The sequence below is a fragment of the Nannospalax galili genome, unplaced genomic scaffold (genome assembly GCF_000622305.1).
Source record: "Nannospalax galili isolate Female #2095 unplaced genomic scaffold, S.galili_v1.0 scaffold285, whole genome shotgun sequence".
Classification (NCBI taxonomy): Eukaryota; Metazoa; Chordata; class Mammalia; order Rodentia; family Spalacidae; genus Nannospalax; species Nannospalax galili.
Window position 1 is genome coordinate 4,548,626 of NW_008355157.1, and position 18,996 is coordinate 4,567,621.

At 48.1% G+C, this 18,996-nt stretch overlaps 1 protein-coding gene across 3 annotated transcripts in view; it reads right to left on the reverse strand.

The window, feature by feature from the left end:
- The window catches only part of Actn1 (actinin alpha 1), a 96,948-nt gene that overhangs the window by 18,465 nt on the left and 59,487 nt on the right, over positions 1–18,996 (reverse strand). For all 3 annotated transcript variants that reach the window (XM_008852174.3, XM_008852172.3, XM_008852173.3), the window contains exons 4-8: positions 12,858–12,944; positions 10,910–10,997; positions 10,280–10,358; positions 7,216–7,297; positions 5,907–5,992 (exon numbers count right to left, since the gene is read on the reverse strand). In XM_008852174.3, the coding sequence (XP_008850396.1) occupies positions 5,907–5,992; positions 7,216–7,297; positions 10,280–10,358; positions 10,910–10,997; positions 12,858–12,944 (422 nt within the window). The remainder of the gene's footprint in view (positions 1–5,906; positions 5,993–7,215; positions 7,298–10,279; positions 10,359–10,909; positions 10,998–12,857; positions 12,945–18,996) is intronic.

An 18,996-nucleotide genomic window follows, 5' to 3' on the forward strand; every position in this document is an offset into this window, starting at 1 on the left:
TGAACCCCACCCAAAAAAAAAAAAAAAAAAAAAAAGGAATGAAGAATTGTGAACACCAAGTCAGTATGCTCCATGATGACAATCTGTCTGACAGTCACCAAGACTACAGAGGCTGGAGGTGGAGTAGCTGCAGATATCTGCCACAAATATAATCATGGCTGGTCTAGAACTCATGATCTTCCTGCCTCAGACTCTAGAAAACTGAGATTATAGGCATTTATCACCATGCTCAGCTTGCTGCTGTGATTTCTAATGTAAAGAAATCTACCTTAACCTCACTGTTTTCCAGATGTACCCTGAAATCCTGGGCTTAACAGCCATAAACTTTGACTTCTTTAGCAAGTTGGTGGGTTGAGTAGCATCTAAGTGTATACAATTTTAGATGTGTTGTAGGCCTCTCCTATCCCCCACAGCGTATGAACTGTTCCACAGTGAAAGGGACTTCTGTGGATCAAGTCTGAGACTCCTGAGGACTTTATGCAAAGATCCATAGCCTCTGTCGAGGCCTGTCCCTGTCCGCCTAGCCTTAGCAGGACAGTCTGAGGACTCTACCAGAATACCCTGCAGACCTGCCTTTGAGAAAAACATAGCCCCATCACCAGGCGTGATGACATACACCTTTAATTCCAGCACCCAGGGGGCAGAGGCAAGCAGATCTCTATGAGATCAAGGCCAGCCTGGTCTACAAAGTGAGTGCCAGGCCAGCTGGGGCTGCAGGGAGACACTGTCTCAAAAAGACAACAAACAAACAAACACAGCCCCATGGAATACAAGAGCACTTTCTTTATAAAGGGCCTGTCTAAACACTTCCAGGTCACCTTGAGGGACAGGAGTGTTACCTTTAAGAAGCAGGTTCATAGCTGGCGTGGTGGCGCACACCTTTAGCCCCAGCACTCAGGAGGCAGAGGCAGGTGGATCTCTGTGAGTTCAAGGCCAGCCTGGTCTACATAGTTCCAGGACAGCTGGGGCTACAGAGAGACCCTGTCTCAAAAAGACCAAAAAAAAAAAAAAAAAAAGCAGCAGGTTCTTAAAGACAGCTGAGTTTTAGAGAGAAATAGTCTAAATCCTCAGAACACTGGCTCCTCCCTTCCTCCCACAGGCTGTAGCCCTGAATAAGCCTGCCAGGGCTATGGTATACCTGCTCTCTCCCTTATAAAGAGAGGGCAGTCACCACCAACCTCAGCCTAAGATGTGAGACAAAGAGGCAAGTTGGCTTGACTGGCCTCAAAGACCTTATCCACGGAGTGAGAGAAACAGGATGGTGGAACAGCTATAACCCAGTCATCTGCCTTCCCAGATTTCCCTCCCCATAGCCCCAGGAACCCGGTGGGGGAGGGGAGCACCAGTGTGTAAGCCTCAGCAAGGCTGCTGGAGTTCTTAAGCACCAGGGAAGGTCTTGGCCCAGGGGAGGAAAGCAATGGCCCTGAGAGAAAGACAGACATGAAGCCACCTTGGAAGAAAATGGTGGGGGGCTGGGGCAGGTATCTGGCTTTTTTTCTATATAAGACAGATGGGCTGTTCTGAAACCCAGGTAAGACCTGAGACACCCAAGTCCTTCTGATGTAAACAGACTCTCTATGAGATAACACCAAGTCAGCACAGACAAGCAATGGACTGAGAAAACACCCCTTAGAAAGAGGCAAGATGTTTACTTCCAAATGTCAAAGGAAAAGGCTAGAAATTTGTGTTTTCTATTCTATGGATTATAGTTTCATATTCTTTGTGACCTACTTGAAACTATATTACTAAAATTTAACATACAATGTTTAGTTTTATATCAGAGCTGTTTTATAAAAAGCCATGGACTATTATTCTTGGCATTTTCAATGTCTCATGCCAAACTCCCATGCTAATAATCAACACCAAGTTACCAGAGACAGACACAGCTAGACTCTGATCACCGATTAGGGTGTCATCTAATGCCCAGTGTGGCCAAGTAAGACATGAGGGCTCCTCCACCCACAATCCACTATTCACATGAATGCTACAAGGCTGTCATCAGTGATTTTTTGGTTAAAAAAAAAAAAATTCCCAAATCTGGCTAGAACTGCCCATATCTTTCTCCCTACAATGACTGCTGTCTAGTCTCTGATTGCCCCAAGTGAGGCAGCTAAGCCTGGCACATCAAGGATCCTAGGACGGAGCTTTCCTGAGATGAGCAAGCCAGGGTGAGTAAAGGGACAGAGAATGTGTGCCTGTGCCTCAGTGTCCCCAAGAGTCCCTGCCCTGTAATGCCGGCAGTACTGACCGCCTCTCCTCTCATAGCTCGACACTTCGCATTAGCTGTAGACACCTTCTTTGTCGCCACTGTCCACTCCTCCCTAGCAGTACCTAAGTCTTCTTGGGCACACCTTATCCCACCCAAAACCCCTAAGTTCCAAGCAGCTGTACCCCACAGCTGCCTCTTCTGAGCAGATGTGCGGCAGAGCAAGCCTCTTCTAACTTGTTGTCTCCTTGTTAAGCCTTCCCAGATAGACACAGCTCTGAGGACAGGAACAAGTTTCATCCCTTACAAGGTTTACTCTGGTGGACCAAGTGACTAATGAAAGGGTAGATGGATACAGACAGCTCCATTTGTCCCTAAGCATCCCAAAACACCTGTATCAGATCAAGTTTGCCCCTTCAAGAGCTGATTCCCAGAAATAGCTCCCAAGAGGCCTTCCAGGCACCAGCTACATAAACAGAACCTCAGTGTTCTCCACCAGTTCTAAATCCCTGCATGAAAAGGAGAGGGAGGAAAGCAGAGTGAGAACCTAAACCAGCCTGCCAAATAGCAGTAGGTCCTTATCCAATGAGGGCAGACCCTCAACAACTGTGTCCACCATATTCTTACGTGTAAATGTGTCAAATATTTACACATGTATGTTACCTGTGGACTTTCTACTTCCACTATATATAACCTGGCCAGAGAATGGTGTGGTAGGCCCTGGGCGTGGCTTTAGAAGACGTTCCCTATGGGCGCCAGCCACAGAGACAGTGAAGACAAGAAGATGTAGAGACTCCTTCCTCCCCTTGTCCCCAAAACAAGAAGTGGACATCCCTCTAGGTTCTGCTCACTCTAAGCAGTTGCTGTGGGAGTGACTGAGGGAGGGCCTCTGTCTAGGTCACATGAGGGATCAAATGGGACACCACCACACCCTGCCATACTCAGGCCATGCCCCTATCCTGGGATGTGGACAAAGCATGAAATGGTTGCAACAGGAATGAGTAAAAGGGAAGAAGGGGTAGAGGATGGGGGTGGAATTTCAGGGGGAGAGCCACATACACCCTACACTCTCCCCACCATGTCCCTCCCACGCAGTGCATGCATGCACACACACACACACACACACACACACACACACACACACACACACACCCCTGAGCGTTATCAGCCAGGTCACAGAGAAGGCATCAGAGACAAGCAAGGCCAGTGTCAGCAGGCATGAAGCCTGGGGTAGAACCCCTGAAGGAAAAGGGCATGACAGTCAGACAGAAGGGAGAGGCCACTGCAGAGTCAGCCTGGCAGGAGCACTCTATGGTCAACAAGCCAGAACCCAACCAGGGCAAGCAGAGAGGCTGCCCACATCCTGGCTAAGAGGTAGGGGATAGGGGCCAGGGGAGGTTGGCAGGAGAACAGCAGGGATGGGGGGACAGAGAAGAAGGCCAGCAGGAGTGGCTGGAAAGCTGGGAGCCTCACCATTGAGGAACCTACAGGGGGTCGCTTCCTGCCACAATCAGTGAAAAGGAAGGTCCGGGGTGCCCATCCAGTGGGGAACAGGGCTGCTGTCAGCCCATCTGGTGTCCTTGTGTAATTTTTAAAGGTGCCTCATCACCCAAAGCACTTCTATTGTTTATACACATATATATGTAAAAAAAAAGTCACAGTGATTTGGTTAGAAGACATTTTTACTGCTGGAGACGCAGCTCAGTGGTAGAATGCTTACCTAGCACGCAAAGGCCCTGGGTTCAATCCCCAGCACCATACCAAAAAGGGGGAGGGGGATAACTTTAGTAATGAATATTCAGATCTCCTCTGTCCATGGCACACAAGTGGCATTATTATTATTTAAGACAGGGTCTCCTGTACACCCAGCTGGTCTGCAATTCACAATGCAGATCAGGGTGGCCTTGATCTCAGAGAGATCTGCCTGCCTCCGCCTCTCAAGTGGTATTGTTCTTAAATACAACTATCTAAGTGTCAGGCAGGATTCTGGACTGTGTACCAGGAAGAAGCCACAAAGACTTCTCCATACCCTGGCTACTTGTTGAATTTAAGATGGCACTGCGTAGGCTGGAAGGCAGAGGGTCAGAGACGAAAGGGATCCTGGGTATTTATGAGAATGGCAGAAAGCATAAAGAGCTGTGCTGCTTGGGATCCAGGCTTAAGTCAGCTAGCTGCCTTTCCCTCCATGGGGTCCACTATGCCCAGTGCTCACACGGACACTTCTCTGGCACCTTCAAGCGTGCTGGTCAGGGCTCTGAGAGTATACTGTCCCCTGTGGAGATGGGGGGATTAACTATCCCTCTTCTCACCCAGGGCCTAGTGCTGGCGTGCCCAGCGAGGAGGGAAGAGACGGGCCAAAGGGCGGCAGGGAGAGTGGGCGAGGCCAAGGGCGAGCTCACCTTCTGGGCACCGAGAAGGCGTGGTAGTGACATGAAACATTAGGTCACATGGCCTTCCCCTCCAGCCTTAGCGTGCCTACACATCTGCACAGAGAAGGAGAAGAGGTTGAGAAGAGAAAGTAGCAGCACAGCACAGGAGCAAACCCGAACAGCAGCAATGGACAGAGCACAAGACAGACAGGAGCAGGAAACAGGCAGGAAGAGATGGAAGAGGGGCAGGAGGAGGGGGAAGAAGGGAAGGAAGAGAGGGAGGAAGGGCAGAAAGACGGGAAAGAGGGGCAGGAAGAGAGGAGCACAGAGAGGGAAATGAGCGCAGGGGCAGTGCCTTCCATCATGCACTTCAAGCAGGTCACCCAGACACCATGAGGAAACATGTGGAAGGTCTAGGAACCAAAGCCATGAAGGTTTCTGTGGTCACGACCATGTGCTACTTCTGGGGTCCTGATGTGACAGGTGTGAGAAGAAGGACATCTGTTGCCCTTGCTGAGTCAGGTAGTGACAACTTTCAGTGTTCCAGTGCCCAAAGTATAAACTGGGCCCTGGTGTATTTCAAAACCTATACAACTTGACTTTAACCTCTGCCTCCCAGAGTGCATCTGGGCCAGGACACCTGACCAGGCTCACAGTCACCCACCTTCTCTCCCCTCCTCCCATAGGTTGTGCTTAAGTCTGAGAACATGGTATGCAGGGTCCACATGGGAGTCCCAGCAAAATAGAGGAGAAAGCACTAGGGCTCAAGAGTCTGGGGGCAGACTTATTAAATCATGTCTGGGAATGGAGGGGAAGGTTTATGATGCCTTTGTAAAATAGCTACGTGTAAACAGGAAGTGTCTCCCCAAAACTGCATCCTGAGGAAAGCTCTGATACTGTCACATCTATAGCTCCCACAGGAAGGCCTGGAGGGATGCAGTTCACTGTCTTCTGCATCAAGGACCCACTGGTCTCATGTACCTAGCCCTTCTCCTGGGCCATTCAACTAGCTCCAGGGAGCAAGCTCTTGCTGAGTTTTCTCAGTAACAGGAGAGGATGAGAGACAGCAGAGGTGTAGGGTAGGAGCAGAGGTGAGACCACTGCAGAACCACAGTTAACTTTCAGTGCTCCAGTGCCCAAGGTATAAACTAGATGTGTCACACATCTAGCCTGTGGAAATTACTTTATAATTACAGTTAACTCAAGAGATCAGGCTGTCCAGACACCTGCACCGTGGCACAAGAAGGCAGGAAGAAGGGAGGGGCAGGAAGGAATGGCTGGGATCCGGCATGAGGTGTGCTGGGCATAGAAGGAGCAGGGGCCCCAGGTACCTTCTGGGCTCCAGAGAAGGCGTGGTAGAAGCTAGACACATAAGTCATAATGGCTTTCTCATCTGGCCGGGCAGTTCCAACGATGTCTGTAGAGAAAGAGCTACCGTTAAAACTACCTCATGAACACATGGAACATCTCCCAGTGGGATGCAGAGGAAGCCTGCACACAAGGTAAAGTCACCTTGATAAAAGGATCGGTCTGAATCAAGCCAGCCTCTGGGGTCAACTCCCACTAACAGGGACATAGGACACAAAAGAATGAGTGAGGTGATGCCCCAGGAAGCAAGGAGAAAAGTCTGTGAGGAATGAATGCTCCCCTGTTCGTGCCTCAAGGCAGCATAAAGGGGGCTGACGAGAGGAGAGAAAGGCTGCAGAGAGAAATGAATATAAAACCCACCAACCGAGTGCATGTGTGGACACCGTCTGCCTCCTGACTAAAACCAGTTCTCTAGGGTGTTTTTTAAACAACTAAGGAAATCTTTTTATGAACTTGAGGTGATCAAGGAATGATTATCGGTTTGCTAGATGTGAAAATTAGGTTTCGTTTGTTTGGGTTTTTTTCTGAGGCACTATGCAGCCCAGGCCGGCCTTAAATTCATGATCCTTCTGCCTCAGCCTCCCAAATACTGAGATCATAGATATGTGTCACACATCTAGCCTGTGGAAATTACTTTATAATTACTTGTGAAAATACCCACATATTTGAGGCATGTACTTGAAGTAGATGGCAGTGATGTAATATGGTATGTAAGATCTGATTTAATACTGTCCAACAAAGACCAAAAAAAAAAGGAAAAAACAAAACTAGAGTGTGACAGAGTATCAGTTATCAGTAATCCTTTCAGGATGCTGGGCCTTACTCTATTTTCATGCTCCTGTACGTGTCTGAAATCATCTTGGTGACATTTTTCAGATCAAAATGCCACTGGCAAGGTTGCTGGGAGCAGAGGCCCAGGAGGCAGTCTTGGACACCACCTACCCCAAGGTCCTTTTCAGCTCCTGACCAGGAGCTGATACACTACAAAATGGTATGTGATCAAGTAGGGCTGAAGAGAGCCCAGAGGACAGTGGTCATGGTACAAGCTTCCTCCAAGGACAAGAGCAGAGGAGGAAACAAGGAGGCCTGCTCTTCCCTCCCCAAGCTCTGCCTGGGCCACCTGTGTGGTATCAGATGACGGGTCTTCCTCCAAACCACACAGACTCCTTGGCAGGCAAGCGACTCCAGGCTCCTCAAGCTGAGGTCCCAGCAAACTAGACCCACACACTTCTTTCCTCATGTGGGCTGCTGGGGCAGGGGGAGAGCCTTCACCTTCAGCATCCAGCATCTTGGGGATATCCAGGTATTTCTCTGCCACATCAAAGGCCGTGTTCAGGTTTGTGAGTGGATCATCCTAGATGAAGAAGACGATGAAGTGATTATACAGACAGCCACAAGTCACAGCCTATCCCAGCTGGGTAGGGGCAACAGGGCAACTTTCCAGCAGTCTGTCCCAGTAATGGTGGTGCATGCCAGTAATCCTAGTACTCAGGTGGCTGAGGCAGGAGGACTGTCATGAGCTTGAGGCCAGGCAGGGCTACAAAGCAAGACCCTGTCTCATACAAACTCATGGTCCTCCTGCCTCCACCTTCTGAGTGCTAAGACTACAGGTTTGTGCCACCATCCATAGCTCAATTTTGCAACATAAAAGAGTTCTGGAGACAGCAGTCACAAGGCAGTGTGAAAGAGTAAGGCCAGCAAACTGCAGTTAGAATGATAAATTTTACATTACGTATATTTTACCATAATTTAATTTGGCCAGGAGGGTAGGGAGGCTGGAGAGATGGCTCAGTGTTTAAGAGCACTGACTGCTCTTATAGAGGACCCAGGTTCAATTCCCAGCACCTACATGGTGGGCTAACTCCAACTCCAGGGGACCCAACCTCTATGGGCATTGCATGACACAGGTGCACTTATACACATGCAGGCAATACACTCATACACATAAAAAAGAAAAAAACTAATAAATATAAAAAGGTTTTTTAATGCAGGGGAAGGAGATAAAGCCTCAGTAGAATTCACTGCTGAGCCTCCACCATTTCCTTGCAGGTACCCCAGGCTAACCTAAGCAGCCTGGTTTTGCCAGCCCGGGACTCAGTTTTCTGATTGTTCAAGAGAGAAGTACAGAGTAACGCACTGGGGATGTTTTCAGGAGAAAACCACTCAGAATAGAACAGGTAGAATCCTCTGGGAAAAAGATCTTGACAGAGCAAGGTTGCAGCCAGTGCTTGGGACTCCTAAACAAAACCCCACCTACCCCAGGGATCACCAGGACCCCGCCTACCCATGGCCAGTGCTAGAAGAAAGCTTCCTATTGAGAGCCCCAGGGAAGCCTGCTGCCCCCCAATCCCAACCACTAGCTGGCCCTGGTAACCTGTGAATTTTATTCACAGTTCTCTGGGTCCAGTTCTGTGTATGGACTTGGATCAGATTTCAATTATTGTACTAAGCTAAAAAGAAGGGGAGACGGAGATGACCAAACAAGGAGACACGAACAGAGAGGGACAGAAGGTAGGGAGAGCGCTAACTGGACACCATCCCTTGGACTCTTCTCAAAGAAAAGAGGCTCTGGGACAGGGGAGGGGACTTTGGAGGCTCCATGAGCATAGCCCCACTTTATATCGGTGTGACAACAGCACACCCAAGCAGGACATAGGTCCAAACATATCTGTCACCAAAGTGCTCACCAGGAAGGAGATATGTGATAGTCATCCAAAGAAATGCTGGTGTCTCTAGGCTTTTCTGCCTTGCCTTAGGTGCTCGGGCAGCACATCTGCCATGCAGACCAAGGTGTTTGCAAACTGACTTTCTTTCCCCTTCAAAAGCAGCTGAGCTGGTAAGCTGGGACTCCCTTTTCCCTCACGGGTTAGTTTGGGAAACAATGGCCTCGCCTGTCCATAGACCTGGATACAGGGCCATGCCCCAGGATCCTCTCCTTCAGCAAATGACCCTTGCAAGTGGAAAGAGGTCCCAACCCCAAATGGCTAAGAGAGGGGATTTGCGCTTTCTTCCCTCACAAGTCCTTTTTTTTTTTTTTTTTTTTTTCCAGCCTGCTCATCGCCCTAAAAACTAGAGATCCCACCACCACCACCACAAGTTGCCAAGGGCAGCTTCTACACTGCTCCTACACATCAAGCCTTCCTTGGCCCCTGGTTAGCAAGAGGTCCTTCCTAGGGCACAGGCAAGGTGGAGTCTGTACTGAACATTCCCTTCCAGCTATCAGGGGGAACTGGGGAGATGTAAGGCTTGTCATTCCTAGAAGGGCCATTGCCAAAAGACCTGTAGCTGGACAGGTGACACTCCCATTCCAGTTCCATTCCAGATCAATGAGGGATTAGGGAAGGCTACAAGGCTGGCCTTTCCCAAGACACTCATGACAGTGGCCTCTTGGCACTGGGATGGGCTCAGGGAAAGATGGTAAGAGAGGTTTAGGACAGGCCTCATCTTTGTGTAGGTAGTGTTCTTTAACCAGTTTGAACACCCACAACTACCATGAGGTTAGAACAGTCCCACCTCTTTATAACCCCCTTAACATGCACTCACTCAAGAAAATCACCAAGTAAATTGATACCCAGATACAAATGTAGGTCATGTAATGACACATAACTTTAGTCCCAGCTACTTAGAAGGCTGAGGCAGGAGGATCACCTGAGCCCAGGAGTTGAAGACCAGCCTGGGCAATATAGTGAGACCCAGTACCATCTCAAAAGCACAGATGAAGCAAGTAGTAACAACAGAAACCACAGTGAGCTTGCCTGTCCAGGACTAGACAGCAGGTCAATGAAGGCCTGAAATAAAATGCCTCTCGGTCAGGTTACACCATGCTTTACATTATACAGTTAACACTGTCAGGCCGGGCATGGTGGTGGCACACACCTATAGTCCCAGCACTTGGGAGGCAGAGGCAGGCGGATCTCTGTGAGATCAAGGCCAGTCTGGCCTACATAGTAAGTTCCAGGCCAGCTGGGACTACAGGGAGACCCTGTTTCAAAACAAAAAAATAAAACACACTGTCACTTTATGAAAACATGAATAACAGAAAGGAAAAATGCCACTCAGCATCCCATCATCCTAACAATACTGGCACCATGGTATGGCTACGTTTTCCTTGTGGGCTTCATGTGTACATAGGTATTCACACTGTGCAAACAGTAATGAACAAGAAAGATTTTTTTTGTTCACTTCAATATGGGGCTCAGCCTAGCTGCCTACAAAGCCAGCAGGTCTCAGGCACCCATGGGTCCTGGGTTCTGTCCTGCCTCCTCCCGCCCCAGCTTGTCCCCACTAGGGACCAGAGGTAGGAGCTGATGGCATGAGATCTGGTGAGGTCACACACCTTCCGAAGCTTCCCATAGTCAATCAGTTCAGGCCGGTGTCGATGGATCAAGGCACAGAAGCCGAGGCCATCCTTCCAGCTGCCAGAGGGGAGAGAGAGAGCAGGGTAAGCTGATGAGTGAGACCCAACTCGGGGTACAGGCAAGCTCCAATCAAGGGCAAGGTGGTAATGTTTTTCTGAAGTTCAATATGAAATCCTTTGGAGCAGGATTTAGAAAGCAGGGCAGAATGGGACACTACCACACTCCCAGGGTCAAGCTTTAGTGGGTGGTTGGCAAGTTGAGACAAACCTGTGGCATCCCTCTTCCCCCACACCAAAGCCCATAGTCCTAGCCTGCTCCTCTGGAGCCCTGGGCTGGGATTTCCTGGACATGCTCCTTAAGGATCTTACCAGTAGTGCAAACATCAACAAAGGTGGACCGGGCAGTGGTCAGATCCAGGATACTTCGGGGAGGGATGGGGGATTCAAAGGGACAGCACCCTTTCCCAGAAGACCTACTGCTTCCCCTAAATCTCCAACTCTGTTTCAGAAGAAAAACTGACCAACCAAGGGAGCCAGGGAGGTCCTGAAGGAGGCAGGCCAGTCACTGGGGGTCCAGACCAATATGGGAGCCCGGGCCCTAGCACTCACCTGATGTGGAAGTTCTGGATGTTGACATTTTTGTATGGGGCTGTCTTCCTCTGACACCATAGGAGCAGCCCTTCCTTGGCTGATGTCTCTGTGAGGAAGGGTGAAGGTAAAGGTCAGTGGGCTGACCCAGGAGCAAAAGGATACTGCTCATGAGAGGCCCTGCAGGGACCTCTAGAGCCCAACCCTGTTGCTCTAAAGGGGGAAGATATCCAGGCCATCACATCTATTCGACAAAGTTGGATCATCTAAAAAATTAGGCTTCTTTGTACTTGCTGCACTGAGTTGGCACTGGTGCCTCTGTTACTCTGTGTGGAGCAGTGGGGTGTCTATAAAGTAAGGCAGGCATCTAGGGGGATGAGGGAACCTCCAGGACCAAGGCTGCAAACTACACCACCCTCCGTGTGCATTCTGTGAACTGCAGGTTATGGTATTTACTACACTGCCCTCGGTGTGCATACTGTGAACTGCAGGTTATGGTATTTAGTGACGTGGTTTTGTGGTTGATCTCATTTATTTTCAACTCACAAAACAGACCTCAAATGTTGTGAAAGGATTCCTACAAAGATTATAATTACACAAGTACAAGTAAGCAATTAAAAAACTGTCACAGGGCTAGAAAGATGGCACAGCAGTTAAGAGCATTTACTGTACCACCATCAGGCACCCACATCAGGCAGCTCATAGCTGCCTGTATTTCTAGTTCCAGGGGTCTGAAGCCCTCTGGCTTCCACAGGCACCCACACAAATGTGGTACACAAAAACTCACAAGCACACACACACATATAAATGAGAACTTTTTAAAATAATTTTTTAATTTAAAAATAAAATATTGGTATATCTGGTACTTCTGCTATTTGGTTCAAGCTTCCCTTCATAGCCTACCAGACTAAAATAATAACAATTTCACTGGAGTCGGGAAGAAGTCCACTCAAAATAAAAAGCATCAAGAAGGCTATCTGAGGGAATGAGGGTAGATACGATCAAAGTACACTGTATACATGTGCGAAATTCTCAAAGAATAAATCTAACCTTGGTCACTAACAAGGACCACGCCCTAGGAGTCACTAAGGGCTTCATTTCAACCATTCAAGACCTGACACACCAAGTATCTACAAACCAAACTTAGACCTTTATACTGCTGTATGACAGTACACCCAGCCAAAGACGTGAATACCAAGCAACATGACATGGTTTTCATTAAGAAAGTCCTCTCAATAAAAATGTTTAAGATATATCTTTTATTTTACTTACTTTTATTATCAGTGTATATCTGATGTGTGTGTTTAAGTGCAGGCACACGTGTGTCACAGCACATGTAGGAAGGTCAAAGGACAATTTTCAGGAGTTGGGTCTCTCCTTCCACCATGGGTTTTGGGGCTCAAACTCAGGTTGTCAGGCTTGCATGCTTTTTTTTTTACCCACTGAGCTATCCCACTTACCCACTGTTTAAAACTTATCTATTTTATCTCTATCTTGCCTTCTAAAAATAGGGTTTTGGTATGTCTATACCACATACTATCAAAACACAAGCAGTACATAATAAAAGGAAACATATCAAACTCAAAAACTGCTGGATTGAGTGCTCAGTTTAGAGGGATTAACCTCATAGCACAGGGACCCAGGCGGATCTGCAAAATGGCCACCAGAGGGCGCTCTAAGAGCAGTAGTGGATGTGGGGCCAGCTCACAGCCTTTTGTTCCCTCCAGTCTCATCCTTTTCCGCTAAGAGCCAGATGAGGTTTCAGATGCACCTCTCCACAGCAGCCTTGGACTTTCCCAAAGTGAGAAGTATCCCTGGGGTGAGCAGACCTCTGGGTGCTTATCTGCAGTCATGGTCACTGCCCCACATGAGGGAGCCCTCCTGTTTGAGTCCAGAGAGGAAGACAAAGGTGGTGAGGGCAGAGGAGAGGAGCAAGTTTGGAAAGGAAAGAAACAAAGCAGAAACCCACCTTCCACAGAGATGTCCTGGATGGCAAATCGAAGGATGATGGTCCAGATCATGCCCAGGGTCATCTTCACGTTCCCATCCACAATTTCTACAAAATCAATGGCAGGACATGTTAGAGCAGGTTGAAGCACGACAAAATGCACCTTCTTAGAGCTCCCATGCCACTCCTGTACCACCTAGGATCAAACACTATAGAGCCTCACTTATAGAAAGAAAGCTATTTTTATTTTTATTTTGGTGCTATGGATTGAACGCAGGGACTTAACCCAGGCTAAGCACACTCTCTACATCTGAGCTGCACCAGCTCCATATAGCTAGTTTGTGAAAGTTAGTTCAATAGACCAGGACTGATGCCAAGAGAACAGTCTGAGGCATGATGAAGGAATGGGTGATTCTCCTTGGGACAGCGGGTACATCAGGAAAGGCCACAGAGAAGGAATGCTCTAAACCCTGAGCTATGATCACCTATGACAGATAGGAGGGGTTGGATTTCTAAGCCCCCTCACAGAGGTTGTAACAAATTCATGAGCTTGAGGGTCTACGGGCAATTACAGCTCTCAAAGAGTCAACCACAGAGAGTCAGTGTGAGGGACAGAAAGCCACACACGTGCAGAGTTTTATAAACTGTCACCTTGACTGATCCTTTGACTTACAAGGCAACCTCAAAATGCCATCAGTTGAGTATTAAATAGATTTCTGTTTTTAAATTATACACTTCAAGATCACAACTCAGAAAACTTGCTATATTTAGTCCTAACAGACCCTTATGCTAAAAATTCTATTCTCTCTCCCTGCCTCTCTTCCCCTTTCTTTTTTCTTTTCTATATCATGCTAGAAAGTGAGAATAAAAACATGTATCAGTGGCTATACAGATGGCTCAGTGGTTGAGTCCTCCTCTAGAGGTCCCAAGTTCAATTCCCAGGATCCATAAGAGGCAGCTTACAAACCACCTGTAACTGCAGCTCCAAGGGCTCCAACAACCATATCTGGCCTAGGAGGGGGGCCTAAAATTTTAAAACATATATCAGCCACATCTTTAAGGACCCTAAGACAACAGAACTCTTTGTGGACTTGTGGGCTGAACAGATTGGTGATGCTCAAATAGACTCCTTACCACTATCAATTTGCAAAACAGGATAGAAATCTGGCCCATGGCAAGATATTCTCAGTTAAGAGCATGATCCCCAAGGAACATCTTATTTATTCCCTCTGCAATACTTCTTTCAGGGGAGACCTAACAGAAGCACAATTGGTCACTTCAAGAGAGTTTTGATTCCTTTCAGCCAGGTCCACAACGGTTTCATCTCACAAACTCCTTAAACAGGATTCTCATAAGAAAGCTACATCCCTGGAGCTTAGCCCATTCCTCAAAGGCAAATGCAAAACTGCACACAGCTCTGCGAATAAGGTCTAAAACACGGAGCCACCTGCCACAGCTGCTTCTGGGGCAAGGGACTCCACTGACTCTACACAGGGGTGCTGGGCAAAGGAAAACCAGTGTCCTCTTGGGACAGGAAATACAATGTAACTCTAACAACTCCAGATAGCACAGCTCCATGTTAGACAGTCAGAGAGAGTCACAGACATATCAATTGTTTTCTTGAACAGCACAGTCAGTCAAGAGTTTTGCAGGATACACTGGGGAGGGGCAAGGGGATGGACGGACGGGACAGAATCACTCATTAGAATGAGTTCATAAAGCTGCCTGTGTGTGTGTACGTGTGCATCTGCATGTGTTTGAGACAGGGTCTCATGTACAGAGGTTGGCCTCAAATTCTCGATTCTCCTGCCTCCACCCCTCTAGTGCTGAGGCATTACCATGCCCCATCTCAGAAAACTTTATTTAAAATGTACTTTCATCTGCAACATTGAAAGAATTTAGACTGATATGAAGAGTTTAAGCTCTCTAAATAGGCAAAAGACACAAAATATATTACAGAACATGAAATACAAAAAACTCATAGGAACAGTCAATATTACTTGGAACCAAAGAAATCAGGTATCATTTCTTGGTCATTAAATTTTAAACTTTAAAAAACAAACTTAAACACATACACCCTGAAGCTAGAAGTATAAACTGGCTTTACAAAAACAAAAAACCCTGGCTGGCGTGGTGCTGCATGCTTTTAAACCCAGCACTTGAGAGGCAGTTGTTCAATTTTATGACAGTGAAATTCTATCTCTAAGAACCTATCCCCAGCCAAAGATCTGAAGTGCAGAGTAAGGGTTCGGTCTAAATTCCCTTGTTGTTCAGTTATTTATCATCGTGCCAAACTGGAAACTATGTGAATGCTCAAAGTAAAAAGTGACCAAGTCCCCAGAGCCCATGAGCCTTCTGCTCAAAGCCATGGCTTCCCCACCCTACCCAACCAGAGGCCAGTGTGGCCAGCAAGGCCCTCATGGTCTGGCTCGGCCTCCTGGGCCCCTCCTTCCACCCTCACTGGCCTCCCACAGCTCCCCCCTCCTGGTATATTCATGTGGCTTGTCCCTCACCCCACCTCAGGCCACATCACTGTCACCTTTCTTGACCATTCACTTTACCCCCTGCTTTTCTGTTCTCTATTGGACATCTGTAGGCATTTTCTGTTGCCTTCTAGAATCTGTAAGGTCAGGGCTTTTCCCGTCTTCTATCACTGCTTAAAGTCAGTGTCTGGAACAGTGTCAGGCACTGAGCAAGGCCTCCATGGTGATCATGGGTAGGCACAAACCGCAATGAATGAATGGGCAGAGGCATGCAGGCCTGTCATTTGTCCCTGGAGGATCTATCAGTGCTCATCTACTCCCAAGGCAGGCCCAGGTGACAGAGTTCAGCTGTGCTCAGCCAGACATTACAGAACCATTCAACATTGAATTCTTGAGTTTTTAATAACTCAGGGGGAAAAAAAATCCTTATATGAAATTTTATGAGCAGCATTTAAACTCTAAGGAGAAATTTCTTAAGCTTATAAAAAGTGATAATGCTGCAGCTCAGCCTTTCTGGAGCGGAGGCTCTCCGGCCCTGTCCTACTTCATCGGCCTCCCACTGGCCTTGAGCTCAGAGCTGCAGGTGTGTCCTCCTCAGGGGCCTTCCAGAGCATAGGCTCCCTCTGTTCCATAAGGCTTGGGTGATCAGTAGGACCAGCCTGCCCCACGGGGTCTCCTTTCCAAGCCTGGTTCCGATCTCTGGGGTCAACCAAAGTCTAGGCCTGGTGCACATGACAATCCTTCACATGATGGAATGGAGGGCTGCCCCGCTAGGGCCTCATTCCCACGCATAGACCTCAGCAGTCCTGATGTTCCTCTGTTAAGGCAACCAGCAATAAGCACCCCCAACCCCACCTGCGGGAGTGCTTCTTCCAGATCTGCCCCCACTGTCTTTACTTCACAATCTAAGGACTGAACTGCTTTTCATTAAAAAGCAAAACCCCTAGGGTGTTCATCTGGCTTCCTGCCTGGCAGTGCTGCTACCTCAGCAGCATCCCTGGGCTCAGCTGGAAATGGGGTAGATTATTTCAAACCAAGACGGCTCAGCCTGCTTCCTACAGCTGTAAGAAGATGGAAAACATCTCAATTTAGGCTTTGGTTCAAGGTCTAAGACAGCACAGGGGCAAGGCCCGCATGGCAGAGCAGAGACGGAAAGCAGAGTAGACACTGATGTGGCAGCTGCTTCCATAGGACACGGCACATATGCAGCACAGGTCCTGGACCCCACAGGACACTGCAGAGCCCAGCAGGATGGGCAGAGGGTTAGACCTCAGTCCTGGAGCCTGAACTCTCAAGGCTGAGCCTGACTCTGCTAAGGAGGTGAAGTCTGGTTCAGAGCAGCCTCACCTTCTACCACTCTAACAACTTTCCTGAGCCTCAGTGTCCTTCCCTGTAAAACATGGCCTATCAAACCCACCCCACCAGCTTGTCATGAGGAGACAAGCCATTGACAGCCTCCTGCTGAGTCAGGCTAGCACAAGATCTGTCTTTCTCTTCTCTCCCTTCCCCTTTAGTAGTCTTTTGCCAATTTTTTTCCTTTCTAAAATTCTGCCTTTCTGGCTTCTTAAGAAATCAACAACAAAACAACAACAACAACAACAACAACAAAATGCCATGCATAGTTGTGCATACCTTTAATCCCAGCACTTGGTAGGCAGAAGCAGACAGATCTCTATGAGAATGAGGCCAGTGTGATTTACATAGTGAGTTCCAGGTCATCTGGAGCTATAGGGAGACCCTGCATCACAAAACCAACCAACCAAAGAAACCCAAGAGATCCTGCAATGTTTCCCTGAATTCCCATTCATCAACAACTAGTCGGATATATTTGGGCCTGTTCTACTACATAAGACAAACTCCAGCTCACTGCAGTCCCCACCATTCCCTACTGATCACCCAAGCCCACTTCTCACACCCTCTCCTTTCCTGCCCTAGCGGGGATAGGAACTGGTGCCAGATCATTGAATGGCATTTTCCTTGGCTTCCCTTGCCTGAAAATGTCTGCCAAGGCTTCAGTCCTCTCTTGTAGAACAAGTTGTTCTTTTCTTCTTCTTAAGAAGCATAGAATGCTTTTCTAGTCACAAAGCAGAGTATCTGCCACAGCATGCGCTTCAAACACGCACCCGGCATTATGCTGCTATATCTAAGACCACAGACTGCAGACGATGTGGCTTCTGCCCTTGAGACACTCATAGCCGCGGGGGTGCCAGGATCCGGAAGGTACGGCTGCCACCTCAAGTACCAGCCCAAACAGGTAAAGCAGGGTCAGCCAACATTTTCTATAAAAGGCCTGACAGGAAATATTTTTGGCTTTGCTGGCCACATGGTCTCTGTAGCAACTACTGAATTCTGCTACTGGGGCCCCAAAGTAGCCACAGACAGCAGGCAATTGAGTGACATGGCTGTGCCCCATAGTTCACAAAAACCTTGGTCAGACAGACTCAACTCCATGCACTGTAGTTTGCTATCCCTTATGCTAAAGTCATTCAGTCTGGTGCATCAGCATAAAGCCCCTCAATTTCTGGCTGGGCATAATGGCACATGGCTTTAATCCCAGCACTCCAGAGGCAGAGGCAGGTGGATCTCTGAGCTCCAGGCCAGCCAGGGCTACATACTGAGACCCTGTCTCAAAAAACCAAAACAAACAAAACCCCTTAATTTCTAGAACCAGGACTCTTCTCATTACCTACAGAAGGGATCTCTCCTCACAGATTTACGGCTAGCATTACACCACCACCGCCATCACCACATACACACACCTCTACTTGGGTATAAGCATAGGCCCCTCTGGGCACATTTCTCTGGTGTCATGAAATGCTGGACTTGAATTCTGGTTTGGCCACTTGCAGAAGATGGGACCTTGAGCAGGCAACATGGTCATGTGCAAGCATGCTTTCCTCTGTAGGCGAGGATTTAGGAGCTACTAACCCTGTGAGGCCATTAAAGCGCTCAGCATGGTTTTTCTCTCATTGCAAATGAGTGCCTGGAATGCACAGCCATGTCTCCATCTTGAACAAATGAGCGACACTGTATCTTTCAATCTCTGGCATCCCAAACCAAGTGCCCAACAAACACATGTATCCACAGATCATATTATTAGAGGGCCTGGTCAGAATATTCTAACTGCTCCTTCAGAGCCAGTACAATGTACACCAGAAGCCATGCTACATCCTTTTAATTGTTAAAAGCACACTTTGCAGAGTGTGGTGGCACCATCTTTAATTCTAGCACTCAGAAGGTAGAGACAGGTAGATCTCTGTAAGATCAAGGCCAGCTTGGTCTACACAGTAAGTTCCAGGCAAGCTGGGACTACAGTGGAGACTGTCTCAAAAAGATCAAAAAAAAAAAAAACCTTCAACAGCTTTTATGAAAGTTTTCGGAAGCCAGGCATGGTGGTGCATGCCTTTAATCTTAACCCAACACTCGGGAGGCAGAGGCAGGCGAATCTCTGTGAGTTCGAGGCCAGCCTGGTCTATATAGTGAGCTCCAGGACAGCTGGGGCTACAGGGAGACCCTGTCTCAAAAAGACCAAAAAAACGAAAAAAAGTTTTTGCAGAGACTACAGAGGCGGCTCAGTGGTTAAGAGCACTAGTCACCGGCTCCTCTGAGGACCCAGGTTCGATTCCCAGCACCCACATGGCAGCTAACAACCATCTGTAACTCCATTTCCAGGGGAT